General features: G+C 46.7%; 1 protein-coding gene across 2 annotated transcripts in view; it reads left to right on the top strand.

Moving 5' to 3' along the window:
- Window positions 1-27,717, top strand: part of PLEKHA7 (pleckstrin homology domain containing A7) — a 232,345-nt gene that overhangs the window by 185,354 nt on the left and 19,274 nt on the right. For both annotated transcript variants that reach the window (XM_026454036.2, XM_023230894.3), the window contains exons 11-17: window positions 8,784-9,306; window positions 9,844-9,930; window positions 12,939-12,992; window positions 21,382-21,450; window positions 21,625-21,705; window positions 22,721-22,870; window positions 23,482-23,583. In XM_026454036.2, coding sequence (XP_026309821.1) covers window positions 8,784-9,306; window positions 9,844-9,930; window positions 12,939-12,992; window positions 21,382-21,450; window positions 21,625-21,705; window positions 22,721-22,870; window positions 23,482-23,583 — 1,066 coding nt within the window. The remainder of the gene's footprint in view (window positions 1-8,783; window positions 9,307-9,843; window positions 9,931-12,938; window positions 12,993-21,381; window positions 21,451-21,624; window positions 21,706-22,720; window positions 22,871-23,481; window positions 23,584-27,717) is intronic.

Below are 27,717 nucleotides of genomic sequence, written 5' to 3' on the forward strand. Positions count from 1 at the left end.
ACAACCCTTCAAGAAAGGGTGATATTCCTTGACAGAAACTGAGGCTTGGAGAAGTCAGGGAACCTGCCCACAGCACACAGGTGGTAAGGCCAGAGTTCAGTCCTGGGTCTGCGAGCCTCCAAGGCCCCCACGCGATTACACCAGAGTCTTTTCTACTCCTCAGAGAATGCCTTGAGACATTCAGCATGTAAATGGTAACTGATCTTCTCCTCTTTTGCTGCTACTTCTCTACATCCAAGAAATGTGTATAGAAACTAGAGTAAATAGAGATTCATTTTTAATTCCAGGCACATACAGAAGTGCGTAGGCACTGTTGACATTGGGCTTTATCAGATCCATTCCTTCAAGAAGATTTTAATTATTTTGAAGACATGCATATCTTGCTATTTGCCAAGCACTGTCTGTATTTTATTATAATTTCAGATTAATTAGGACACATTTCTGAATGTGAAGAATTCAGGGTCACTAGCTTCCCTGTTGTCCCCAGAAGCCACTGTGCTTTGTCTTCATTATGAAAGACGTGACAGATTCCGCTCACTATTTTCAGGCTTCTAAACAAATCACTGACAAGAGCGGAGATAGCAAAACCAATGTGCATTCAGAGAGCTCCCCAGGGATTGCAGTGGATGTGCCAGCATCCAGACCAAGTCTGTCACAGGCCCGATAACATGCTCTGACAGGTCACACTTCATTCTCCCTGTTGGCCAGGCCCAGACTTTCTACCTGTGGACTCTGGAGGTGGTCAGTGCTCCTAGGGGAATAGCCTAGTCCTGTTTTCAAGTATGTGAGTGTGTTGTGCATATGTAGTTTGCTGTAGCCTCTTTAATCTGGTCCAGCTGGGCAGTTGTGAGAGTGGATGGTGGAAAAATCACAATGGAGCCTTCCTAAGTAACTGATAGACATTGTTGTGGAGCAGACTAGAAGAGAAGGCCTGTTGTGCTGTAGCTAAGACACCTTCCCATCCCCAACTGGGAATGACCAGGTGTCAATCCTGTTTGTTCACATTTTGTATCTTATTAATAAAACAGAAAGCTCCTGTCTGAGGACACAGGGAAGGGAAGCTGCTGTTCTTGGTGCTGGCCTAAGTAGCCCCCTGGTAGGTGGTTGTAAGATGACCTTACTGCTGAGTGAGGTTGGAAAGTTGGCAGGGGTAATGTAATGTAGGTCCTCATTCTCCAAAGTAAGGCATTTGAAATTTATTTGAAAAAGCAATAGGGAACCACTGGAAGGTTTTAAGCAGGTAAGTGATGTGATCTGATGAATATTTCACGAAGAAGGTAAGAGCCTAGGAAGAAGGCTATTGCAGTAGTCCATGAGGGTGACAATGGAAATAGGACGGATAAACCAATTTGAGATACATTTTGGAGGTTGAAACAGCAAAGGTTATAAGTGAATTTGAATGCAGGATGAGGGATACAAGGATGATGTCTAGAATTTTAAAAACTTTGTTTAATTTTTGTGGATACATAGTAGGTGCATGTATTTATGGGTATATGAGATCTTTTGATACAGGCATGCAATATGTAATAATCAAAACGGTAACTGGGGTGTCCATCACCTCAGACATTTATCATTTATTTGTGTTATAAACATTTCAATTGTACCCTTTTAGTTATTTTTTATTTTTTTAAATTAAAATAAAGATGTAATCTTGCTACGTTGACCAGGCTGGATTCGAACTTCTGGCTTCAAGCAATCCTCCCATCTTGGCCTCCCAAAGTACTGAGATTATAGGCATGACCCACTGTACCTGACCCCTTTTTAGTTATTTTTAAATGTACAATAAATTGTTGTTGACTATAATCATGCTGTTATGCTATCAAATACTAGCTCTTACTGATTCTATCTAACTATATTTTTGTACCCATTAAGCATCCCTACTCCCCCCTGCCCACTACCCTTCCCAGCCTCTGGTAACCATCATTCTACTATCTCCATGAGTTCAATTGTTTTAATTTTTAGCTCTCACAAATGAGTGAGAACATGCAAAGTTTGTCTTTCTGTGCCTGGCTTATTTCACTTAACATCATGTCCCCAAGTTCCATCTATGTTTTTGCAAATGACAGGATTTCATTCTTTTTTATGGCTGAACAGTACTCCATTGAGTATAAGTACCACATTTTGCTTATCCATTCATCTGTTGATGGACACTTAGGTTGCTTCCAAATCTTGGCTATTGTGAATAATGCTACAATAAACAGATCTAGAGAATTTTGACTTGAGCAACTGGGTGGTTACTGAGATGGGGAAGAGTAAGGAAGGAACAAGTTGGGGGAAATCAGGATTTCCATTTTGGACATGTAAGTAGGGAGTTGGAGTTCTGGACATGGGTGGAGTGGAGTTAGCATTCAGGTTTGGCTTGGTTAATAGGTAGATATGGTGCTGTGCAGCAGATATAAGCATAGGTAGGAGACATGAGCTTGATGAGGAATGTGGTCCTTTTGGAGTGTCCAGGTAGAAATGACCAGGAGGCTATAGGGATTGTGGGTACAGGCTGTAGAGGGATTCTAGAGTCATTGCCTTAGAGATGGTAACTAATGCCCTGGCAGTAGTTGAGATTAACCAACGTGAAATGCTTAGAGCCATGTTTCTTAATCCTGTCTGCATGATTTGATCATTTGAGGCCCAACCCCAGAGATTTTGATATAGTTGGTCTGGGGTGAGGTCAAGCCATCAGTATGTTTTCAAAGCTCCTTAGGTTGGCCAGGTGTGCTGGTTGATGCTTATAATCCCAGTACTTTGGGAGGTCGAGGTGGTAGGATTGCTTGAGTCCAGAAGTTTGAAACCAACCTGGGCAACATAGCAAGACACCATCTCTACCAAAAAAAAATTTTTTATTTTTTAAGTTACCTGGATGTGGTGGCATGCACCTGTGGTCCCAGCTTCTTGGGAGGCTAAGGCGGGATGATCACTTGAGCCCACGAGTTCAAGGCTGCAATGAGTTATGACTGTACCACTGCACTCCAGCCTGGGTGATAGAGCAAAAACCTGTCTCCAAAAATAAATAAATAAATAAATAAATAAATAAATAAATAAATAAATAAATAAATAAATAAATAAATAAATAAATCATACATACAACAGCCTGGGTGATAGAGCAAAAACCTGTCTCCAAAAATCAATCAATCAATCAATCAATCAATCAATCATACATACAACTCCCTAGGTGATTCTAGTGCATGTCCACAGTCAAGAAACTGTTGCTAGGCTGCACATTGGAATCACCTAGAGAGTTTCAACATTTGGTGAGGCCTTAGTCCCCTGCACAGAAATCTGACTCCATTGGTCTGCAACAGGTTTTTAGGAAGCACATTTTCCCCCGTCCCTCCTCCCGCAGTGATCTAATGGGCCAGCCAGGACTAAGAATCCTCAACCAAGAGAGCACAGTCGCAGAGGGCCAACAACAGAACACTGAGGACCCCCAGCCTAAGAGTCAGGCAAAAACTAAGTCACCTGAAGGAGATGAGGAGAAGATGGGGGAGGAAAACTGGAGGTTCTGTGGGGGAGAGTTTCAGTTGGAAGGAGTCCAGGCAGTAGTGCACGGTGCTGCAGGTAAGGACTTCCACCTGGGTGTGGTGCCTTCCTTCCTTTTTTTTTTTTTCTTTTTCCTACCAAAAGCAGATACTTGAGATGTGGTACCTTTCAAGGAGGCTGAGCACCCCTGAAGGAAAGTCCAGAACCTCGTGGGTCTTTTGCTCAGTAGCAGAAACCCTTTTTCCACTGAGCTGCTTGAGGGGCTTAGATAGGGAAACCTGAATTGCCATCCTTAATAGAGCTACAGTGTCAAAGTTAGCTCAGGAGGCAGAGTGAAAGGAGGGGTTGAAATCAGTAAGATGGCATGGCCAGTGAGAAACCCTTCGTGGCAGGGGCACAGAAAAAACTGTCAAAAGCTGGGTGACTGATATGCAGTGATAAGTTGTCAGTTATGAAATGTCTCTACGTAACTGCTCCAGTAGCCTGTAAACCATGTTATTCTACTACACACGATGGCCTGAATTTGAGAGTTGGGAGTGGGGTGTGCATCAGAGACCTAAAGAATGAGAAGTTTACAGGGAAGTAAGAGGTGGGTGGGGAGGGCATAGGACTTTCCCTGGGATACAAGATGGGGATTTGAGCCATTCTTATCTAAGGGGCAGAGAGACATCACGTCTGTAGAGGAGAACAGCTCATTGGCTTTGGAAGTCACTGAGCACACAGTGAGAGGAATTTCGTTCTAGTAGGGGAAGCAGATCTCAATGGGCTAGAAAGTGAATAAAAGTGAAGAACTGAAGGCAGAAGATAGAACAGAAAATGCTGTCAATCTTTAAGTGAGCAAAGTGTCTCCATCTCTGATCATTCTCTTGTATTTTAAAAGGCCTGCCTCTTATAGTCCCAGGTTTTTTTTTCTTAAAGATATATTTGTAGTCTCTTACAGTAAGTCATAAATAGATCTGGCTGCTGAATAAAGGAACCTCCTCCATTTTCCATTTGAAAATATACCAGATAGATATCTCTGCTTTGCATATCATCAAGACTGCTAATCTCATTAGACTGAGCACATTAAGACATTGGGAGGAGGGTTATTTAAACTGCATATGATCCTGTATTTTTGGCTTTAAACCAACAGGGAATTATTTCTAATGGGAGATACATATTTCACATCATTAAACTTTTTTAGAATGTGGTTTGTGGGAGACAGACTGACATACTCCTAGAATCTTACTGTATTTTAAGAGCTTGTTTTGAAATTTTAGACTTTCATTTTCCCACCCTGACCTTCTAGTGTTTAAAGTAATGCATACTTGTAAAATAGAAAGGTTGGGGTGGGGAATAGAGTTAGGATCAGGAGATTCAAACACTACAGTAAAGAACAGAGTAGCCGGGCGCGGTGGCTCAAGCCTGTAATCCCAGCACTTTGGGAGGCTGAGACGGGCAGATCACAAGGTCAGGAGATCGAGACCATCCTGGCTAACATGGTGAAACCCCGTCTCTACTAAAAATACAAAAAACTAGCCAGGCGAGGTGGCGGGCGCCTGTAGTCCCAGCTACTCCGGAGGCTGAGGCAGGAGAATGGCGTAAACCCGGGAGGCGGAGCTTGCAGTGAGCTGAGATCCGGCCACTGCACTCCAGCCCGGGCGACAGAGCAAGACTCCGTCTCAAAAAAAAAAAAAAAAAAAAAAAAAAGAACAGAGTAGAAAGTGGGAGTCCTGTGTGATTGGAGGTTAGGGTGAGGAACATCTGCTGAGTAAAGTATAATAATTGGTCCTAAAAGATGATACTGCATTTCCACATGACCATTTCTGTAGTGGCTGTATCAGAATATCTTGTTTAGTGCCTGCTCAGTGACAGGGAGGCCCTATGGCCACCGAGCATGGTGTGAGGAGACCTTGAGCCCAGTTTTTGGGTAAGACCGGAGGTTGGGGGGCCAGCAAATGGATCTGCTGTTAGGGGCAAAGCTACTCTGGAAGCTCCCACTTGCTCCCATGGGGTCTATACCTCAACCATAGTACCACCTCCTCCTGTGTTCCTCCTCCATAGTCAGTTACCTTGTTTTGGCCCCTGGAGCCAGGGCTCACCATTGTACTGGTACCTTGGGGTCACTCCGAAATGGCACACTATGTGTAAATGGAGGGTACAGCTTAGAGGATGAGCTCAGGGATTTGGGGTGCTGCTAGTGGGGCAGTGGGGAGGTAAGGGTGGACTCTGACCTTCCAGGCACTGTAGGCAGGCAAGGGAGTGAGCTGCAGAGCCAGCCGGGAAGGGCATATGGGTGGGAGCACAGCTCTGAAATGCTTCGCATAGTTTGCGTTTTGCTTCTGGCAGAATGAACAATGGTTAGTCAAGTCCTGAACTCCCCAGAGGAAGCCTCCAGCCTGCTTTCCGCCACCGCTACCGCCTCTGTTTTAAGGATTCAGGCACTGCCCTGTCTCAGAGGCACATTCATGTCTAACTTTGGGAAATCAATAGCGAACCCTGCCACCTAGTGACAGGCTGACTCTCTTGGTAGGCGTGACAAGCAGGCTGAAGAGATCTTAAAGTTATCTCCTGCAATGGCAAAGATAGCTTTATTTGAATGACAAGTATTTCAAATCCTCACAGCAATTTTCAAAGTGGTTCTTACTATCCCCATTTTGTAATAAGGAAAGTGAGACTTAGAGGGCTTGGATGATACTTGCCTGAGGTCATATAGCTAAAGTGATTAAATGAGTTGAGTTTTAAAACAATTAGAACAGTTTCTCAAACTTTACAGAGCACTAGAATCTCCTGGAGGGCTTGTTAAGACACTGATGCCTGGGCGCCATGCCCTGATTAGGTAGGTCTGAGGTGGGGCTGATAACAAGCATTTTAAAAATATATCTTATTTTTAATTGACAAATAATAATTATATGTATGGGATAGATGTGATGTTTTAATATATGTATACATTATGAAATGATTACATCAAACCAATTGACATATTCATCACCTTACCTGCTTATTCTTTTTGGTGATAAGAACATTTAAAATCTATTTTTAGTAATTTTGAAATATACATTATTATTAACCATTGTCACTATGCCTGTGCAGTAGGTCACCAGAACTTATTCCTCCTAACTGACACGTTGCACCCTTGGACCAACAGCTCTTCTTCCATCTCTCTTATCCCTCCCAAACCTCTGGTAACCACCTCTCTACTCTGTTCTTCTATGAGTTTGACCTTTTTAGATCCCACATATAAGTGAGGTCATACACGGTATTTGTCTTTCCATGCCTGGCTTATTTCATTAACCTGCATTTTTAACAAGTTCCCAGGTGGTGCTGATGCTGGTGGCACACAGGCCACACTTTGAGTAGTGTTGGCTTGGAACAATGTCTGGCACAATGTCAGCACCAAATAAATGTTAGATAAAATTGATAGGTGAAGGCGGAGTCAGAATTGACCTCAAGCCTGTCTAACTGTAAAACTTGTTTTCTTTTTACAACAGCATGCTGCCTCTCAGGCTTAGTAAAATTCCATACTTCGTCCCTTGCTTAATATTTTTTCCTTCTCAGAAAATAAAGTGGAGGCTGGGCACGGTAGCTCATGCCTGTAATCCCGGCACTTTGGTAGGCTGAGGCAGGCAGATCTCTTGAGGTCAGGAGTTCAAGACCAGCCTGGCCAACATGGTGAAACCCCACTTCTACTAAGAATACAAAAATTAGCCAGGCATGGTGGTGCATACCTGTAGTGCCAGCCACTCAGGAGGCTGAGGCAGGAGAATCCCTTGAACCCGGGACGTGGAGGTTGCAGTGAGCAGAGATTGCACCACTGCACTCCAGCCTGGGCAAAGGAGCAAGAATCTGTTTCAAAAAAGAAAGAAAATAAGATGGCTAGTTGGTGGTAGTTTTTGAAATCATATCCAGCTTTGTGTGCTGGAGTGTTTATTGAAGGACTAATTACGCATAGGACTTTCTTAGACTGTGGACAATACCGTGGTCTGAAACATAGTTCCTGTCTTTCAAGAATTTTCACCTTGGCCTGGGAAAACATGTCTTGCAAGTATGAAAAGATCACATCAATATAGGACCTTGGAAAAGTTACAGGCAGTGTGATAACTAGGTCAAACAGAGTTGGATCACTGAGGGCTGTGGCACTGCAGAAGGTCCACGTGGGGAAGGCATGGGCCAGCATCCTGGAGAATGAGTAAGACTTGGGTAAATAGAGCAAGGGGAGACCATCCAGGTAGGGGGAGGAAAGAACAGTGTTATAAGAGTAAGGAGGGACAGGAAGGGTACACACATTAGTGAAGGACCTTCTGTGTATCAGACATGGAGATCACATTTCCTAACCTGTCTCATTGATTCCTCAGAAGAGCCTTATGAGGCAGGTAATGCTGTCCTCATGTTACAAGTAAGGAAATGGAAGTTCAGAGCAGTCAGGTAAGCTGCCTAGGGTCACAAAGCCAGCAAGTGTAAAGCTCGGCTTCAAACCCTGGTTAGACTCCTACCTTTCCTTTTTCCACTGCAAGATGTTGCTCAGGTGTGGAGGAGGCTGGGCCAGGACTAGGGTGGGGCTGACTGTCAGGCACCAGCACGTGCAGGGGTGACCCTGAGATGGAGTACTTCCTTCAGTTTTGGGCCCTAGGCATTTGGCATGGCCCTGGTAGGAAGAGCAGTGAGAAAACAGCAGGCCTGCAAGGTGGATTGAGGTCAGCTGCTACCGAGCTGTACCAGGCTGAGGAGTTTAGACTTTATTTCACAAGTGACAAGGAGCCATGGAAATTTTTGGAATAGGGAACTGATTTGATCAGAGCACTTGACTGTGGACAAAGTGGAAACCAGTTAGGAGCATCTCAAAGTTGTCTGGAGGGAGATAATTAATCAGTGTCTGGTCTAGAAGAGTCCAGAAAAAAGAGAACTGATGCCAGCCACTTCCTTTGTGAACCTCCAGAACTTAGTGCTAAGGATACCAGGCAGAGAGAAAATCTTGGTAACCTGGAGAATTGTGAGGCCTTTTCTATAAATATGCACAGCCATGGAAAGAGCTGACTGCTGGCAGTGGAAAGAGAAGGAAAAGCCAGGTTTAATCACATTGCACTCCAATTGATGGTCATGGGGTAGCCAAGTTGTCCTGGCAGAAGAAGTTGACAGAGAAAAATGGTTTTGGAGTTGTCTGCAAAAAGGGGAAGTGACTGAAGTCCTGGATGTCAGCCTTGATCATTCTTTTGGGGTTCTTACAGGACTCTCCCACATGCCCAGCTTTGTGGGTTTACTTAGGTTTAGTCCCCAAAGCCTGGCAGAACCCTCGCTTGGTTGCCTGATATGTTCTTACCCTTTCTCCTCAGTCTTCCCTTGGACCAGACGCTTCCTCGCCAGGGTCCTGGCCAATCCCCATCCTTCCCAGAAAACTACCAGACTCTTCCCAGGAGCACCCGACACCCCTCGGGGGGCTCCTCACCACCTCCCCGAAACCTGCCAAGTGACTACAAGTACGCGCAGGACCGAGCCAGCCACCTGAAGATGTCGAGTGAAGAGCGCCGGGCGCACCGGGATGGTACCGTGTGGCAGCTCTACGAGTGGCAGCAGCGCCAGCAGTTCCGGCACGGCAGCCCCACGGCACCCATCTGCCTTGGCTCCCCAGAGTTCACCGACCAGGGCCGGAGCAGGAGCATGCTAGAGGTGCCCCGCTCCATCTCTGTGCCTCCATCTCCCTCGGACATCCCTCCCCCGGGACCCCCAAGGGTCTTCCCACCCCGGCGGCCACACACGCCAGCAGAGCGAGTCACAGTGAAGCCACCGGACCAGAGGAGGAGTGTGGACATCTCACTGGGGGATTCTCCAAGGAAGGCACGGGGCCACGCTGTCAAGGTGAGGCTCGGGAAGCTCTGCCAGGCTGCTGGGTCGGCGTGAGAGTGTCAGGAGTCTTGCCTGGTTTGAACACAAATTTGAGTAATTTGGGATAATAATGATAGCTAATACTTAGGCAGTACATTTTAATAATAGATGCCAGGCACAGTTCCCAAAGGCTTCGCTTTAAATTCTCACCACAACCCTGTGAGGTAGGTGCTATGTTTATGCCCATTTCAAAGATGAGAACTCTGAGGCGCGGAGAGACAAAGTAACTTGCAGGGCGTCACACAACTACAAGTCAGCTTCCTTGCAGCCTGAAAGGCAGGAAAAGACATGTGTCCAGTCAGTTAAACTGTTTATAACAACCCAGCTTAAGTTTTCACTTTCCAAGGGCTTTCACCGTTTAGGATTCTAACCCTAAGAGTAAGATACGTGTGCTCATTTCATAGATGAGGAGTCTGGGGCTCAGAGGGGACGTGGCATGGGGCGGGCTGCCCTGGGAGTGAGTGGCAGAGGTTTGGGCTCCAGTGTGACTTCTTGTCTTCCCACTTGCAGAACTCGTCTCACGTGGACCGACGCTCCATGCCCTCCATGGGTTACATGACCCACACCGTCAGTGCTCCCAGTTTACATGGAAAATCGGTAAGGTGAATGACAAGACACAGCCTGCAATGCCCTATCTCATCAATGTTTTCCTTCCTCTGAGTCAGTACAATGCAGTCCAGAGGGCAGCTATCAACTCCCATTTTAGAGATGAGGAAACTGAGACTCAGAAAAGCTGAATAACTTGCTTAGGGTCACCTGGCTGTCACTGGGTCCCCAATGAAGGGGAAGAGCTTGTGGGGGAATGTAGGCGAATGTTAGGCTTATTTCCTCTTTCAAGTTGAATTTTGCCATAAATGTTTTCCAGCTACTCACCTTTTTCCGCAGGTAGTGCCTCTCCTTTCTTCCCTGATCTTTGATTAGTTAATTAGTTAACTCTATCTTCAAAGCTTGAGTCTGAGACCAGGCATGGTGGTTCATACCTGTAATCCTAGCACTTTGGGAGACCGAGGCGGATGGATCACTTGAGGCCAGGAGTTCAAGACCAGCTTAGCAAACATGGCGAAACCCCGTCTCTACTAAAAATACAAAAATTAGCTGGGTGTGTTGGTACACTCCTGTGATCCCAAGTATTCGGAAGGCTGAGATACAACTCAGGAGGTGGAGTTTGCAGTGAGCCAAGATCATGCTCTCGCTGCTGCACTCCAGCCTGGGTGACAGAGCAAGACTGTCTCAAAGCAGAAGAAAAAAAAAAAAGCTTGGGTCTGGGTGAGGTTGCACTGTTGGTTGTTGCTTTCCTGAAAAAACAACTTCCTGAAGCCCTTTTACTGCCAGTGCTTTTATTTGTCCTAATGACAGAATTAACGCAGTAATTGCTTAATGGTGTCACATCAGTGCTGTCCTGGCACTGACACCAGGGTGAAGAGCATAATTCTAGCAGCATGCTCCTGTGGTGCTAACTTCCTTGTGCTGTGTCTACACACCTGCAGCTGGAGGAGCTCTCGTTGCTTCTCACCCGGTTAAGGCGGCACCAGGCCAAGTTAGCCAGTGTGCGAAATTTCGCCATCGGCCAGTTACTGCAGCACCAGCTGACCTTTCCCACCTGCCAGGTCAGCACTGGTGGGCTCCTCTCAGGGCCGGGGGCAGGGAGTGACATGCTGGCTCGTGTTCGCTCGTGCCCATGCTCTGGTCTGTCTCTGCTGTCTGCCTCTCCCTTGTTCGCTGCCTGTTTGCTTCTGGATGCTACTGCCAGACGCTCTGTGGTGATGGAGGCCGAGCCTACCCTTCTGGCACTGGGGAGGGGGGCTGCATGTGGTGTAGGGGTCCTAAACTGTCGCTTCTCTGGCTGTAAGTAGTGACTGCCAGGCTGGTGTGTGGTCACGTTCAAAGGGCTGTGCTGGCTGACAGCCTTGTTGCCCCCGTGGCCACTCCTTGGGATGTGGAAAGGCACGTATGCGTCAGCCTGGAGGGAGATGCAGGGTGCCCTCTCTTATCTGGATGGTGCCCTGCTGCCTCACAGAGCATCTTCTCCTCTCATATCCTGCTAAGCCTCACAGTAAGCTGGAAGAAGTTAGGTAGGAGAGGAGTCAGGACCACACACAAGGCAAGTGGAACCAGAAGGGGAAGTGACTTGCTCAGGATCCCTCAGCTAGAAGCATGCAGGCTGCAGCCAAAATCCAAGACCTGCATGACACAATGTTCTAAACTGTTGCAAAAACATTGGGCTTTGCAAGCAAGCTTCTCAAGAACTGGCTAGGGGGCTGCCCTCCCGGGTATCTTGAGCAGAAAGATTAAAGAAAAGGATTCCTCCCTGGGGTTGTCCTCAGGCAGGAATAGGTTCAGCCAATGAGGCTGGTCCTTCAGGCTGTACAGAGGTAGGCAGGGGACAGATGAGGAGGGTGACAGGACTGTTACCTTCCTTCCTTCTTCTGTTTTAGTGAGTTATGAGAGATTTAGGAAATGTATTCAGAAAAATGAATGTCAGTGCAAAAACTATCATCAGTTGTGAATCTAAGTGATCTTGAATAACCTTCTGCTCTGTCTCACTCCTGTGGCAAGTGTGTAGGGGCTGAGCTGTTTGGGAAGAATGGATGGGTAAGGGAGTAGTTTAGGGACACAAGACCTTACAAGCCAGTAGCGCTCCTGACAGTTGTCCTCCAGGCATTCCCATGCATAAGAGCACTGCCTCAACTCTTCGTGTGTTTTTTCTGTGTGACTGTCTTACCTCAGAGCTATAAGCAAAGGCCACCTGCCTCAGCTCTGGCTTGCTTGGCTGGGACCCTCTTAGTCTGCTGAGAAGATGGTGCCTGGATTATTTTTCTTGAGCTTTCACAGCTCCTCTGCCTCACGGTTAGCTTCTGTGATCTGCTACACGGGAAAGCATGAGTTTTAGGAAATCAAAGAGTCTTTTTCTTATTTTCACTGTTTCTGATAATTATACTGAAGAACTTGATAGATTGTCAGAGATGCCACAGACAGATGGGTCTGACCTTGCACCTGTCTCAAGTAGCTCCTGACATGGCTACACTGGCTCCATGCTGAGCAAAAATAACCAAACTTGCAGGAAATTTCCAGCAGTTGCTGGTGGTTATTCTGGAAACCAAGGTCATATTGGGACCTCCTGGGTCACCCAGGCCATCTCCCTGCCTCTTCTTGGCATCCACCCACACCAATGGGCTTCATCTTCATGCATGTGAAGTGATCCAGACCAAAAGTTTGATGGATGGATTTGGAGCAATGATGACTGATGTGCTGTAACTCAGGTGTGGCATGTGCTTCTCCAGGTGGACCTCCCAGGTCTATCTTGGGAGCACAACACTGCCTCAGCTGCCCTAGCCCTGAGGTAGGATCCTCCCTGCCAAACTTCCCCGAGCCAGTGGGGGACAAGCTGACTTTCCCCACAGTGACCTGCAAGGTCTGCCTTGCTGAAAGAGGGCTCTCAGCTGCACCAAGACATTTGTGCTTCCTCTGTGGCCCCTGATGTGTTGGTCTGCTGTGGTTCCTTGTTCCCAAAACTGCACAATGCAAATAATTCACATGGGAAACCTCCAGTTATGGAAACTCTTGGTGTTCGTAACTGTGTTTTTCCCTCTCTGCTTCATTTGAAGGCTGATGACACCTACCTCCAGCTAAAGAAAGACCTGGAGTACCTGGATCTAAAGGTGAGTGACATCAGGGTTCCTGCCTTCCTTGCATACTCACCTTTCCAAGAGTGCCACTTCACTGGAGCCAAGCCCAAAGCCAAAGGCCAGACAGGTCTTATCCAATCTGAGTTCTAAATCAAGATGTCTCCCATCTTGAATCAGAAGAATTTTATTTCTTACAGACTCATACTCTGCCTCTTTTCAGTTTCTTGTGAATTTTGGTGTGAGGTCCCTGGCTCACAAGACCTTGATCTCTTCCTTCTTTTGGTCAGAACCAAAAGGTCCCTCCAAAAGCAACCAGTTGCTTCTTCAGAGTCTCCAGTGGGGGCAGGAGTGTATGTTTGGTTCACTAATGTGGGTTTTCAGCCACAAGTGGTATGGTGGGTTCTTTGGTTCTGTTGCTAGGGGAGCAGGCTCCACATGTAATTGCATGGCTTTGAGGCTCACCGGTAGTCTCCCATCTCAGTTTAGGAGATGAAGGCTGGGCCCCTCCCTGTAGGTGATAAGGCTTCAGGCTCTAAATTAGCTTTCTCAGCACAGAGAGAGCCGAGAAAACTCCTGTAGAGAAGGCAAGAGGCATTCTGCCTGGAAGAGAGCCCTATTGTTCCCTTCCCACAGTTCTCTGAAAGCTCCCACTGTGAAAAGCACTTCTTACGCCTAAGCCATGAAATAGACTGGAGGAATGTGACCTTTAGTTAGCTGTGGGTCTGAAAAGGTGGGTGAGGGGCCATGGGACACTCAGGCGACTGTCACGAGGGGTGGCATGCCTCCCTACAGTCTCCAGTGTACCTGGCCTGGGATATTTTTAATTCGGAGATCTTCATCCAGCCTCATAGAAGCAGGCGTATGAACGTCAGGTCTGAAGGAAGAAGATGGAAAGGGGGTCTCCCCATAATGAAAGGAGATCAGGGCCTTTGATCAGAAATCAGCCAGTGCAATTCTGTGTCTGTTGAACACTTGCTGTGTACGCAGATGACATGGGCAGATGCAGAAGAAAAATTGAGTCTGTCTGGTCTTGAGATACTTCCAGATAGTCTTGGGTTGGTGAAAGAAATTATCCCCAAATAACAGACTCCTCTACAATGACTAGGCAAAGATCTGTTTGGCCGGGTTCTCAGAGCTGAGATGGTGAGAACCTCTGTAGGTTACAACACTGGAGAGGCTTCTGGGAGGAGGTGGCATGTGTTTGAAGCCTTGAAGAGCCAGGGGGGCTGGGGTTGGTTGAGATTTAAAGGGAAGGAACAGAGAGCCAAGGAGAGCCAGGGCACAGTGGTTGTGGCCAGGGCAGCAGAGGGAGGTGGTGCTAGGTCATGCAGGCTTTTGACTGTATCCTAGGCTTTAGGAAGGAAGGTGGGTGCTGTGAGCAAAAAGACCTGGCTTTAGCATGTGAGGAGAACAAAGAGCTTTCTCTCAAGGCCAGGAGGTTTTCTAACTCATATGACAGTCAGGTCACACAGAGCTTTAGTGACTGCTCTAAGTATGGTAGTAATTCCTCAGGATTCACAGTGCTCAAGCATAGCTGTGTGGACCAAATGTGGCAGCCCAGCCCATCCTCCTGCAGCCTGTGGGGATAGGCAGGGTTGTTACCACCATGCCTATGGAGAGAGATCCACCAGCCCCCAGCCTCCACCTTCCCTGCCCAGCACCACATCCCCGTTCCTCAGCCTCTCTGACAGCCAGTCAGCAGCTGCCTGCCCATTTCTTGTCACCCCTGACCCAGGGCCCAGTGGTCCACTCAGACATACCTGTAGAGCATCCATAGTGCACCTGAGCCTATGGGAGAGGCCTAGCATACCAGCACCACAGGTGAGTATAAAACACAGAAATACCAGAGTGTTTAGTGCACGGGGTCAGAGAGAACTAAATGTGCCTGAGCAGGAGCAGTAGGAAATAGCTGCCTTCTGGTTCCTGTTTGTATGTGACAGTGGAAACTCACAGTTGGTCCTGGAGTTATGCTTGGCCTCAGGTTTGTTTTATTTCAGGATCATAGAATTTGAGCTATGTGGGATTAAAGAGGGAGAAACTGAGCCACAGAATGGCACGGCAGAACTTGGCATCCCTGCGTGTCGACTCCAACAGAAGCTTAATAACAATAGGGGGTTGAAATGTGTGTCAGTCACTGCATTTTACTTCTATTAAGTTATTTTACCTCCAAATTGGCCCTGTAAGGGAAGTGGTGGTATCATCTTTTAATGAGCTGTAACTCTGAAAGGCTAATGAGTTTCCCAAGCCTACACAGCAGTTAGTGGGTATCAGTATTTGGGTGCAGCTCTCACCCTAAAGCCCTTCATCACCTTGCCCCACATCCTCTCTTAAAATGCTGCTCTACCACTATGTACCCAAAGGCCTTATGTTTTTATGGAGCTGAGCTTGGATTGTTACACCAAGAAATATATTTGATGGGATAGAGAGAAGCAAGTTGCATCCTTGCTGTGTTTTACTACCTAAGAGCTGCACACGATCAGAGCAATATGAATTATTATCCCTTTTCTATAACTGGGAACCTAGGTGTCAGAGAAGTTAAGTAACTTCTGCAGTTACACTGCTGGGACTTGAACCCAGCAACCGACTTCATACCTGCCTTCTTTCTTCCATGCATCACATGCTTTGCCTACCCTAAAGTCGTGTTCGTTGAATTGTATTCCTGGCATTGAAGTTTTGCCCTTCAGAACCCTATACCTTAGCTGAGTCAGAGGAGTGGGGTGGGTGTGGGGTTCACTGTTGTTGACAATTTAAGTTGTCTTTATGCTTCTGTGAAGCACAGCCAGGAAGATGAGGGTACCTGCTGCCACTCATGTGAAGCCTTTGTAGATAGAAAAGGTTGCAGTCAGCCCCCAAAAGGCTTTTGTCTTTGGTGAGGGATGTACCATCGGTGGCTCCAGGGCTATTGGACTCTGGACTCTTCATGACTGTTTGAACCTGAGATCAGGACTTTTCTGTTCAGGGTCTGTTTCCAAAATCAGCTTCTGGGACAGTTTTTAAAGTGATTAGGGATGCCACATACTTCAGAATCACCTGGGAGCTTGGTAAAAACACAGACCTGGAGGGTTCTCTCGAATTGGACACTCTGCTGCCCAGAATTCTGCATTTTTATCAAGCTCTGGGGTGATTCTTGTGCACACTAGGGTTTGAGGTCTATTGTTCTGGAGAAGAAATTACTAACCCTGGCTGTGAATGAGAACTGTTGGGGAGTTTTTAAAATGAATATAAATGTCTGGGTCCTACCCCTGAGAGACTGTGATTTAATTGGCAATATTCAGGTATTACTCTTTAATTAAAACAAAAAAACTCTTTAGGTGTTTCTAATGCACATCCAGTGTCGAGAAACACTGTTTTGAAATAGTGGCTCTCAAAATGGGATCCTCAGACCAAAAGTGTCAACAATATCTGGGGATTCATTAGAAATGCAAAATCTTGGGTCCAACCCCAGATCTGCACCACAAGAACCTCCAGGGATGGGGCCCAGAAAATCTGTGTATTTGCCCTCCAGCTGATTCTGATGCACGCTTAAGTTTGAGAACCCCTGTTTTAGGGCAGTGATTCTCAATCCTGGCTGCACATTAGAATCACCCAGAAGAGTGTTTAAGAATCCCAATGCCCAGGCCCCATCCCAGACCAATTATATCGGAATCTCTTGGGGTGGAACTCAGGCATCGGTATTTTTTAAAGCCCCCCAGTGATTCCTGCTGTTCTATATAATGAGGACAGTATCCCCAAAAAGGAGCTGTAAGCATTTGGGACCATGGGTAAGACATAATCATGTAGATGCATCACAGTTCTGGTGGAACTTAAGGTTGGGTGGGGGTGAGATGAATGCATGGCACGACTCTAAACTAGTATCTTACAGAATTTGATGAGGGAGGACAAAAGAAGAAGCAAGTTCCCTTCTATGATGTTCCTCCTTGCCTTCTCCAGCAGAACCAGGAAGGAAATGAACACTGAAATCGGCACTCCCACATAAACCAGCCTGTGCAAAGGTCCCTTCAGACAGCATATAACATTTTATAAAAAGGAGAGAGCTGCAGTCTGAGAAGGTCCCGTGGCCCATGCGAGTAGCATCCACGGTCCCGTGGAAGTAGCATCACCAAGATTCAGACCTGGTTGTTTGAATTGCACAGCACACAGCATCCTTAAAGTTGTCCCTTTGCCAGTTCCCCAAATTCTGGCTGCTTCAAGTGTCATTTGATGTCTCACCTGTTACGTTTTGTTGTATTTGCCTTTTTGTTTGGAACAGATTAAAAATAATGAACCTTTGATCAACGTGCTTTACAAAGTGCTGAAGAAGTCAGCACGGGGCTGTCGGCCCAGGAGAAGCGTAAGATGATCTGATCCGTGTCTCCAAGCGGGGTCATTCCATTGCTTCTGGCTCGGTGCCGACTTCATCACTTGCTTAACCAGTTGCTCTCCTGACCGCCCCAGGCTTCCCGCAAGTCATTTTGCTTTATTTTCTTTCAACTGAAGCTCTCTTCAGCATTTTGACTGATGCACCAGGCTGAGCCTCTCATCTGTGGTTTTCTGTGACTCCATGTTTTGTGCTGCCAAGGGTGGGGGAGCTTGCCTGGCTTGCCACCAGCTTGTGTTGTGTTTCCATCATCACGTATCTGCCTCCACGGCGAGGGCTCACCCAGACAGAGTTAAGCATGAGTTTCTTGGGAGGGAACAGCAGTTATTGGTCATCTTCCAAGAGCCAGGGTATCCTCAGATTCCACAGTGGCCCTGAGATTAAGGTGGCACTTTTTGGGGGCAGGGAGTTGGCATTTGGATAACAGCCTGGAGCTGGACTAGAATAAAATGCTACCTCCTGCTCATACCCTCTTTGATTGATGCAGAAGTAGGGACTGCAATGTGATCAGCTCTTACAGCGTTCCAGGGGAGGATGCAGATCAGGAAGCAGGTGTTGTGTCCAACCATCCTGAGCCCTGAGAAATTGGGTTGGGATGTGGTGGAGGGGAGGGAAGATGCATGGGTGGCCTTTGATTCCCCTCTGATGGAGAGACTCTTTCAAATGGATGAGCACCCACAGACTTTTACTTTTTCTGATGACAGAGATGCTGGGGGACCCGGAGTTGATGTTTTAAGTGTATTTGGACATGGCTGCAACAAACACACTTTTAAAAGGAAAATTAGATGTAATACGGTACACGTGGATATTTCTTAGTAGCCTTGGCTCTCTGGAGCAGAGCTACATTCAGAAGCTTAACGGTCCTCTGAGCTGTAGAAACAGCTCTCATTAAGCCCATGCTCTAAAGCCTGTGACCTTCCGTCCATAGGAGACAGAGCCAGCTCACATTACTTTGACACATTCATGAACTCACTGAGCAAACATTGCCCGAATTTCCTCAATATGCTAGGCCCTGACTGGGCTTTGAGGATACAGAAGAAAGGCATCCATCTCCACAGTCACCCCTAATTAGGTTACTCTCTAGTGAGGAGAAACAAATGAGCAAACAGAACTTTGTACTCTAATGTGCTGGGTGCTGTAGTAGCAGCAGATGCAACGTATGGAAAGAGTACCCTGAAGAGCACCACCCCCAGTTAAAGGGAGAGAAGAGATGTAAGTACCTGTCTCAGTTGAGCTTATAGTCCTTTGAATTCCTAACCCACAACACCTAGTAAGCAACACTTTTTTTTTTTTGACACGGAGTCTCGCTCTGTCACCCAGGCTGGAGTGCAGTGGTGCAACCTCAGCTCACCACAACCTCTGCTTCCCGGGTTCAAGAGATTCTCCTGCCTCAACCTCCCAAGTAGCTGGGACTACAGGCGCGTGGCACTGCACCCGGTTAATTTTTGTATTTTTAGTAGAGATGGGGTTTCACCATGTTGGCCAGACTGGTCTTGAACTCCGGACCTCATGATTCTCCCGCCTTGGCCTCCCACAGTGCTGGGATTACAGGCTTGAGCCACCGTGCCCGGCCAGATAAGCAGCACTTTAAAAAGGGACAAGAGAAATCTACTTCTTGGAAAAAGAGGTAGTACTAATATCCTGAGAGGGAGAAAGAAAAGGTTGAATGTATATTCAGTATTCCACGAAGGCAGCAAAGGGCGTACTTTTAGAAAGCTTTCCATCAGGCCGGGCGCGGTGGCTCAAGCCTGTAATCCCAGCACTTTGGACGGCCGAGACGGGCGGATCACGAGGTCAGGAGATCGAGACCATCCTGGCTAACACGGTGAAACCCCGTCTCTACTAAAAATACAAAAAAACTAGCCGGGAGTCGTGGTGGGCGCCTGTAGTCCCAGCTACTGGGGAGGCTGAGGCAGGAGAATGGCGTAAACCCGGGAGGCGGAGCTTGCAGTGAACTGAGATCCGGCCACTGCACTCTAGCCCGAGCAACAGAGCAAGACTCCGTCTAAAAAAAAAAAAAAAAAAAGAAAGCTTTCCATCAAAAAGTATAATTTAGAAGATTTAGCTCCTCAAAATGCCCTTTTTATATAAAATATCTCATTCTTTTCCTGATGGTGCTGGATAAATGAGGCATTGCTCAATTAGATTTTCTGCCTTGTTATTTAAGTATCAAAAAGACATTCTCTGTAAAAAGCTTCAGTGAAATAAGAGGAAGAGTTTTGCTGTGGGGGGAAGAATCCTCAGAGTGTATCTCCATTTGAAAATGATTTCTACCTAGGAAATGAGCCACAAAGGTCAGTCCCTTTGGAGAATAGACAACCTCCTTGTCCTTGGCTTTGATGAAAGGACGATGACATAGAGTGAAGATTTCACTGCTTTCACCTGCTTTTTCTCTTGGGTTCCCCTGAGTTTAAAACCCACATGCTGCCTGAGAAGTTCAGCTGTTTGTGATTCACCAGGATTATTTTCATGCCCACCTCCCCGCACCGCCCTCCCATTGCAGGAGACGGCACAGTCTGTTTGTTTGTGGATCGTTGCAGTCTTGTGTTCTGCAACTGTGTGTATACAAGTATGTACACATAATCTGACAGTCTGAAGAGCAGAATTTGGCTGGAGTTCTATTTTTTTTCAGGAACTCAACAACAGTGACCTACATGTGTTTCCCTTTGACCTACATGCAATTCAATAAGCATTTGCTGAGTTTGTGCCAGGTCTTCTGTTCAGGGCTGACTTTACCAAGATACATAAAACAATGGTTCCGCCCTTTTCTGTGTGACTAAACGGATCATGGGAATGGGTGGGGCAGGCGTGTAGCCCAGAATCAGTCCTCACCCCAAGGCAGGGGGAGGTCCTCTCCCTTGACCTTTGGATTTGCTCATGACAGTTTGCAGGGAGAGGTAGCATAGGACAGTTGGGCACATGAAGGGCTTGAGCACTGAGTAGAATGTTTGCCAATTTATTTCCACCCCCAATTCACACTGACAAACTTCCTGGACCTTACAGATAGAATGGGGAGAAATCTACACCCCTCTCTCCAGCAACTATCTGTCCACACTGGGACCTCTCTGCATAGTGCACACACAGCACCTATCTCTGCCACTGTTAGCTCCACCCTCCATTTCCCTGGTCAGATCTGCAAAATAGAGATCTGGCTTCCCCTACATCAGGCACAATAGACTTGGTTCTCCCTGGCCTTGTCTTGGCCATGGGAAAGTACATATGTGAAAGTCACTCCCCTCAACCCCTGCATGACTTTTGGCAAGAAAGAAATTGGGGGAAATGGAAAAATGGGAGAAGTTAGATTTAGAGTCTCAGGAGTCAGTGAGAGACAGGCGGCATATTGCCTACCTTGAGTCAAGTGAGGGATGGGAAATGTAAAATCCCATTGGCCCACAAGTTTGGGTGACTTTTGTGTATTGCTTTATGGTTTCCTTTCTTGTAACTTATACAAGTACAGCCTAGCCTCAGTTATGCAGGGAACAATTAAAAACCCCAGCTGGGAACTAGCCAGGTTCCTTTTTACTTTGGCCAGGTCTTCTTCCCAAATGGTAAAGGGTGAGGAAGGCTGGCCTTACCCATGGGGAAGTGGGCTGCTCAGAGACTTCCTTAAGCTAAGGCTTGACAACGGTCAAGGGATTTGTTTGTTCCCCTGGGTCTGCCCATCTCACCGCCCTGGGCAGGGAGTAATGGGCCTCGTAAGTCGTGCTTGTTCCCAGGTTCAGTAGCACACCTCTGATCGGTGGCAAATCTCCCAAGATTCATGCTAATTTTTGACATTCATTTTAGGCAAATATATACTTTTAAAATTGATGATCCTGTAACTTGAACATCTACGTTTTCTTTAACTCAAAGGACTTACTAGCATTACTAGAATCATGAAAAGGTTTTGTTTTTTTCCTAAAATGAAATACGCATAGTATAGCCCAAGTTTTTGCCCCTCTCATGCTATGACCTACTTGCCACTGCCAAGGACTTCCACACCATCCATTGTAGGGTGAATTTTCTTTCCCGAGTTCTGATCTCAAACACCATGGTTAAATCTCTTTTAAATTGTTCGCCTCCCAGATGACAGGCCGGGACCTTCTCAAGGATCGAAGTCTGAAGCCTGTGAAGATCGCTGAGAGCGACATTGACGTGAGTGAACAGAGTGACCCGCTGACCCCTCATCTGCCTCCTGACCCAGACCCAGGGTGAACAGCTTCAGGCAGGGCTTGGATGATTCTGTAGCCAAAGGCTGTCTGATTGCAATCCCAAGGTCATGTCTTTTTCTCATCACTCCAAGCCCTCTCCACCTGTTCTTGCTTTTAGGTCAAACTGAGCATCTTCTGCGAACAGGACAGGATCCTCCAGGACTTGGAAGACAAGATACGAGCCCTTAAAGAGAACAAAGTACGTGTCAGTTTTGAATAATCTTGGAATGGGCAGAGGGGCTTTTTGTCCTGTCTTTCATGAGACATAGGCTGGACCATCATGTTAGTACTGAACAACAAATGTTAGCTTATTTTAAAAAAAAAAATGCGCTGGGTGCGGCGGCTTATGTCTGTAATCTCAGCACTTTGGAAGGCCAAGGCAAGTGGATCACGAGGTTAGGAGTTCGAGACCAGTCTGACAAACATGGTGAAACCCTGTCTCTACTAAAAATACAAAAATTAGCTGGGCGTGGTGGTGGGCGTCTGTAATCCCAGCTACTCAGGAGGCTGAGGCAGAATCGCTTGAACCCGGGAGGCAGAGGTTGCAGTGAGCAGAGATTGCGCCGCTGTATTCTAGCCTAGGTGACAGAGGAAGACTTCGTCTCAGGAAAATTTAAAAAAAAAAGGCTTATATGTGATGACCCCCGGTGTCTGAACCCCCGGGAAGCAGGGTTCCTTTGGAGGAAGTGACTGCAGTCATTACAGGGCAGAGGCCTTTGCTTCCTAAAGCTTCTTGTCTCCTAGGATCTGGGCTGTGGAGGCAGCAAGTCTGGATGGGAGTGCAGGAATGGGCCAGGGGCCACCAACGTTGGCCTTTTCTATTCTTAAAGTAATTTTTTCCTTTTGCATTTTAAATTTGTGATGCTGAAGGTTGATAATATACTCTTTTCCCTAGGAGGCTAGAGAGGTTTTTTTTTTTTTTTTTTTTTTTGATTCTTTGATTTATCCTCTTGGTTTATCCCATAAGGAGTTAGACAGCTGTATTCCTAGTTTATAGATGACGAAATTGAGGCACAGAGCTGTTAGGTACTTTCCCCAGCCTACCCCCTAGACAGAGTCAGAGCTGGCATCAGAGCCCCAACTGTGGGCCCATATCTCAGCGCTGGTCCCTTCAGCCTTGGTTAGGTCCAGTAGCTTTGGTTCCTGGTGTGGTATGGGGAGGCCTCTGGGGACTGTCCTCCTATCCTGCTGCTTTTTGGCCCTTCCTGGTACAGGACCAGCTAGAATCTGTGCTGGAGGTGTTGCATAGACAGATGGAACAGTACCGAGACCAGCCCCAGCACTTGGAGAAGATTGCCTACCAGCAGAAGTTACTGCAGGAGGACCTCGTCCACATCCGAGCTGAGCTCTCCAGAGAGTCCACTGTGCGTACAGGGTGGCAGACCTGTCTCCCTCAGGATGAGCTGAGCGAGGGGCTGCTTTTCTCACCTCCCAGATGTAGTTGAGTTGGTGTCCAGAGGCAAGAGTCCTGAAATAGCAGAGCTTCTCCAGTAGCAGAACTGCCACCTGACAGTAGATGACCTTGTCTGCTGGGGGTGACATGTCTGCCTGCATGTGTGCCTTAGGCTGCTTACCACAGCGACTTTTGAAGGCCAGTGACACCCAGTGGGCCAGATTCTCAGAGCTGCCTGCAGACTGTTCCCCTGATCTGTGTGCAGTTAATTTCAAGTTGTCAGAATCTCTGCTTTTTCACTTTTCAGTCTGTTGTGGTACAGGCCAGGACTGAGAATCAAAGCATCCTGGGGGTGGAAGAGGGAACAGTGCAGGTGGCCAGGGTCAGAGCACAAATGAGAGGATGCCACGCTCTTTCCTGCTCCTCCCTCTCTCCCACCAGGCCTGCCTGAGGCCTGCCCGGTCTCGGTCTCCTTCCCTCTTCCCCTGGCTGGGTCTGCATGGTCAGGAGTACAGGTGTTCATGAGGCCTTCCGGCGGGGCAGGGGATAACTCAGAACTGGAAGCATTTTCTTGGCCAACAGGAGATGGAAAATGCTTGGAATGAATACCTGAAGTTGGAGAATGATGTGGAACAGCTGAAGCAGACCCTGCAGGAGCAACACAGAAGAGCCTTTTTTTTCCAGGTGATCTGATACCTGTCCATCCCTTCTGAGCTCTTGTTTTTTTGTTTTTCCAAGAGCTTTCACCTGTGGGGGCTGTGTGCACTGCTCAGAGTCCTTCTCCCCCTTGGCCCCAGATGCTCCACCCCAGTAAAGGAGCCACCCCAAACTCTCCCTTGAGGATTGCTTCCCCAAGCCAGGCTGTGAGAAGACTCACCCTCTTCCCCTTGCCTTGCTGCTCTCAAAGACAAGCTCTTGGGTGTTTTAGAAAGGGCTTTACCTCTGATCATTTGGGGTCATCAGTGATCACAGAGTGATCCGTGTTTCTGTGGTTCTTGACCCCATCTTAGGCTGCTAACTCATCGCTTAGACAGCAGCAGGAAGTGCCCATCCCTTCCCTTCTCTGATTCCTGGAGATAGATGTTGTCACACCTCTACCAGAGGGAGACAGTGTGAATTCTGTCCTTTGAGGCTCTCTGGTCTTGAGGCAGTCATCTGCATTTCTGGAGGCCAGGCTGGGTGATACCCATCTCTGTGACCCCGTACCACTCAGGAAAGCTGGCCTTAGAGCCCTGCCTCTTCACCCTTAAAAAATCAGGCCACCCTATTGATAGCTGCTTCTGTCCCCCAGAAGTGAGACAGTGAAAGACCCTGTGTGGTTTTTCTTCTTCCAAATTGGGTTCCAAATTGCTCAGTGTTTCCCCCACTGTGGTGCTTAACCAGGTTTCCACCCCACCCTCACAATTTTTTAAGTGGAAAATAACCTGTTTTTTTCTCACCTGACTTAAGATCTATATCTTCTCCTTTCAGGGCCCTGAGATAATAAGTGTGTTTGAATTCAGCAAGCATTAATTGAGGCTTCTTGTGTATGAGGCACCATGCTGGGCCACTTTTGGTGCTAGGCTTGCTAATTGATGAGCTAGTTCTAACCAAGGCTCTTCGTTTAAGTGATTTAATGAGTATATTGACTCTCCTGGCATTAGCCTCACTCCAGAAAGTTGAAGGAAATTCTGGAGGGAGTTTAGGTGTGTGGGCCCTGAGGCTTTTCCCAGGGCCTTGCTGTCCCTCTGTTCATGCAGAGATGGTTCCTAGAGAGCCCTGCCTAGGAGCATGTGGAGGAGACCCTCTCCTGTGGCTCAGGGCTGGCCTGCGAGACTCTCCCCAGCATTTGTCTATCTCCTGCTGCCGGTGGGGTTGTTTGCCTCCCATAATTTCTCTTCATCCACTCTGGCTAACACTTCGCTGTTCTTTTTTGTAGCCCCGGCACTTACCGTAATGACTTGAAAATACTAGGTGAATATTGTTGACAAAGTCCTTCAATTATTTCTGGTTATGAGTTTATAAAACTGTCTGCCCAGGTATATCTATTTTCTTGGACTTCAGTGATCTGAATTTTTTTAGCAGTAATTTTTTTCTACTTTATTTTTAGTAGTAATTTTTTTAAGCTTTTCATTCTTTGTTTCTGTAATTACACAAATGACAAATGAATACGTGTCTTTGAAAAGGCCAAAACAGTAAGAAGCAAAAGCAAAAAATGATATAAAAGTTCCTCTTCCCCCTCCCCTTTCTGCCCCTCCCATCACCCTCCCTATGTGAAATCAGTGCTATCCATTGGTGGCATTGCCTTCTAGACCATTTTCTATGCATTTTCAAAAATATGCACATGCATAGAATCATATGATTTATTCAGGGGTGGGAGCAGGTAAAAGGCTTACTTGAAGAGGATCACACTTACACATTATTTGGCAACTCACTTTTTTTTTGTCATAACGTGGTATCATGGAAATCTTTGCAGGAAAGTTAACCCCAAATTTATGCTGCCCAATAAAATATAAATTAATTAAAAGTAACTGAAATGCAAAATATATTCCTCATTTACACCAGACTCATTTAAGTGCTCTGTACCCATATGTAGCTATTGGCTACTGTCTTGGACAGCAAAGAATATAGGTTTCTGTCATCTCAGAAAGGTGTATTGGGCAGTGCCAGTCTAAGGAAATTAAATTTGTTCTTCTTGACTGTTACATACTATTTCATAGTCTGGGTGTTTTCTACTTTATTTAGCCATTCATTTTCTGATAGCATTTAATTATTTTCAGTGTTTTGCTTTTATAAATGGTGTTGTGATGAGGATTGCTCACATCCTTGTCAGCACTTGTAATCAATCTTCTTAGTTTTACTAGTCTACTAAATGGCATCTCATTTTAATTTGCATTTATTTAGTTAATAGGTTAAATATCTATTTGTAGGATTATTGGCCATTTGTGTCTCTACTGTGCCTTATGTCATGGCGATTTAATGTATAGCAGGCCTAGAATCCTTTTTTTTTCCCCTTCCCTCCAAAAAGCAAATAGATACACTATGACAGGTCTTTGTCACAGATGCCCTGGAGAACTCAGCCCCATGAGTTACTCTCAGATAGGCCAGCCTGTAGCCTGCAGCTTGATTTCCACCTTGCCTGCGGCACTGCTCACACTTTCTCTAAGTGCACAGTGACCTGGGAAGCTAACAAAGCCCTGCTTTGAGTAGGCACTGTGCTAACTTCTTTGGTGTCATTCTAGGGCGGGCAGGCTGTTAGAGCCCTAGATAAATCATCAGCACTGCAGATGCGCTTGCAGCCCCATGTGCAGATTCTCAGTAACAGGGCTTAGAAATTCGCCTCCCTGTAATCAGGTTTGGCTCCAGGAAAATACCCTTTTCAGTCAAGGCTAAATCAGTGAGTTCAAGGCTTTACTGAAAGCAGCACATAGGAGCCTTTCTACCCAGTATGGTGGGAGGAGACAGGAATGAAACTCCACCCCCTCAATTCCCCCAAGATTCCCCTCCCCTCATTATGAAGGCCCAAAATTCCATCACCCTTGGAGAAGGATAGGGACTTTCCAGCCTTTTTTATTCTCTGCTCTCTGTTCTTTACTCACATGTGGGGGTGACAGAAAGGCATCAGCGGGGCAAGAGAGTGGCTGACAGGGGAGCTTTGCTGGGGAGCTATGGAGGAGGAAGAGGACTGTGTTTAATCCCTTTCTTTACCTGTTCCCAACACTCAGCTTGGGGACTTCAGCCCTAGAGGTCATCCTCTTACCTACACATGCCCTGGGCTCAGTGATATACCTGTTTGTTTTAGGGTGCTCGTGCTTTGGCATGCAGCTGAGAATCAAGCCCATTATTTGCTTGCCAGACCTGAGGATGTGCTTTATGTTGGAGTGTTGAGAGAGAGAGAGTGAGAACTGTGAGCCCCCTTGGGACAGGAGGCTTTGGACATCTGTTGTCATGGCTGTTGGAAAGTATTTGCTCAGGGAATTTTACATGACTGGTCCTTTATTCATGCAGCATGGATGCACTGAGAACCTGCTAAGTGCCAGGTCCTGTAGGGATGAATCAACAAGCAGTATCGGGCAGGTTCGTGAGGCTCATGCAGTGCGAGAACTCTTCCAGTTGAGGGGTAGCTAGGTGCCTTGAGAGGAGATGGGGTGAGTCCATGGGGTGGGACCAAGGCTATCTTCCCCCCATGTTAACTTAAAAGTTAAGAGAATACTACATTGGATGTTTAAACAACCCCGTCAAGAGATAGCCATAGTCCCTTAACCACATCAGACCCCTCCGTACCTCTTTTAGATCCTCTTCCCATTCGATTTTGGTTGTTGCTTGTCAGAATGCACATGATCATGTAGCCTAGGTCCTTCCCCATTGTATGTAGGTATGTATTTTTTGGAGTTTATTATTTTTTTAAATTGATATATAAAAATTGTACTCTTATTGTGTTAAAAAAAATCAACAGCTTTATCATATATTTCACATGTGATAAAATTAACCCTTTTGGCTGGTCATGGTGGCTCATGCCTATAATCCCAGCACTTTGGGAGGCCAAGGCAGGAGGATCACTTGGAGCCAGGAGTTCAAGACCTTCCTGGGCAACATAACAAGACTGCTGTCTCTACAAAAACTGAAAAAGAAAAAGAAAAACCAACCAGGCATGGTGGCATGCTCTGGTACTCCTAGCTACTTGGGAGGCCAAGGCGGGAAGATCACTTGCGCCCAGGAGTTTGAGGTTACAGTGACCTTGATCACACCACTGCACTTCAACCTGGGCAACAAAGTGACCCTATCTCCAAAAAATAAATAAATAAATAAATAAATAAATAAATAAATAAATAAATAAAT

This window comes from Piliocolobus tephrosceles, chromosome 13 (assembly GCF_002776525.5).
Source record: "Piliocolobus tephrosceles isolate RC106 chromosome 13, ASM277652v3, whole genome shotgun sequence".
NCBI classification, from domain to species: domain Eukaryota; kingdom Metazoa; phylum Chordata; class Mammalia; order Primates; family Cercopithecidae; genus Piliocolobus; species Piliocolobus tephrosceles.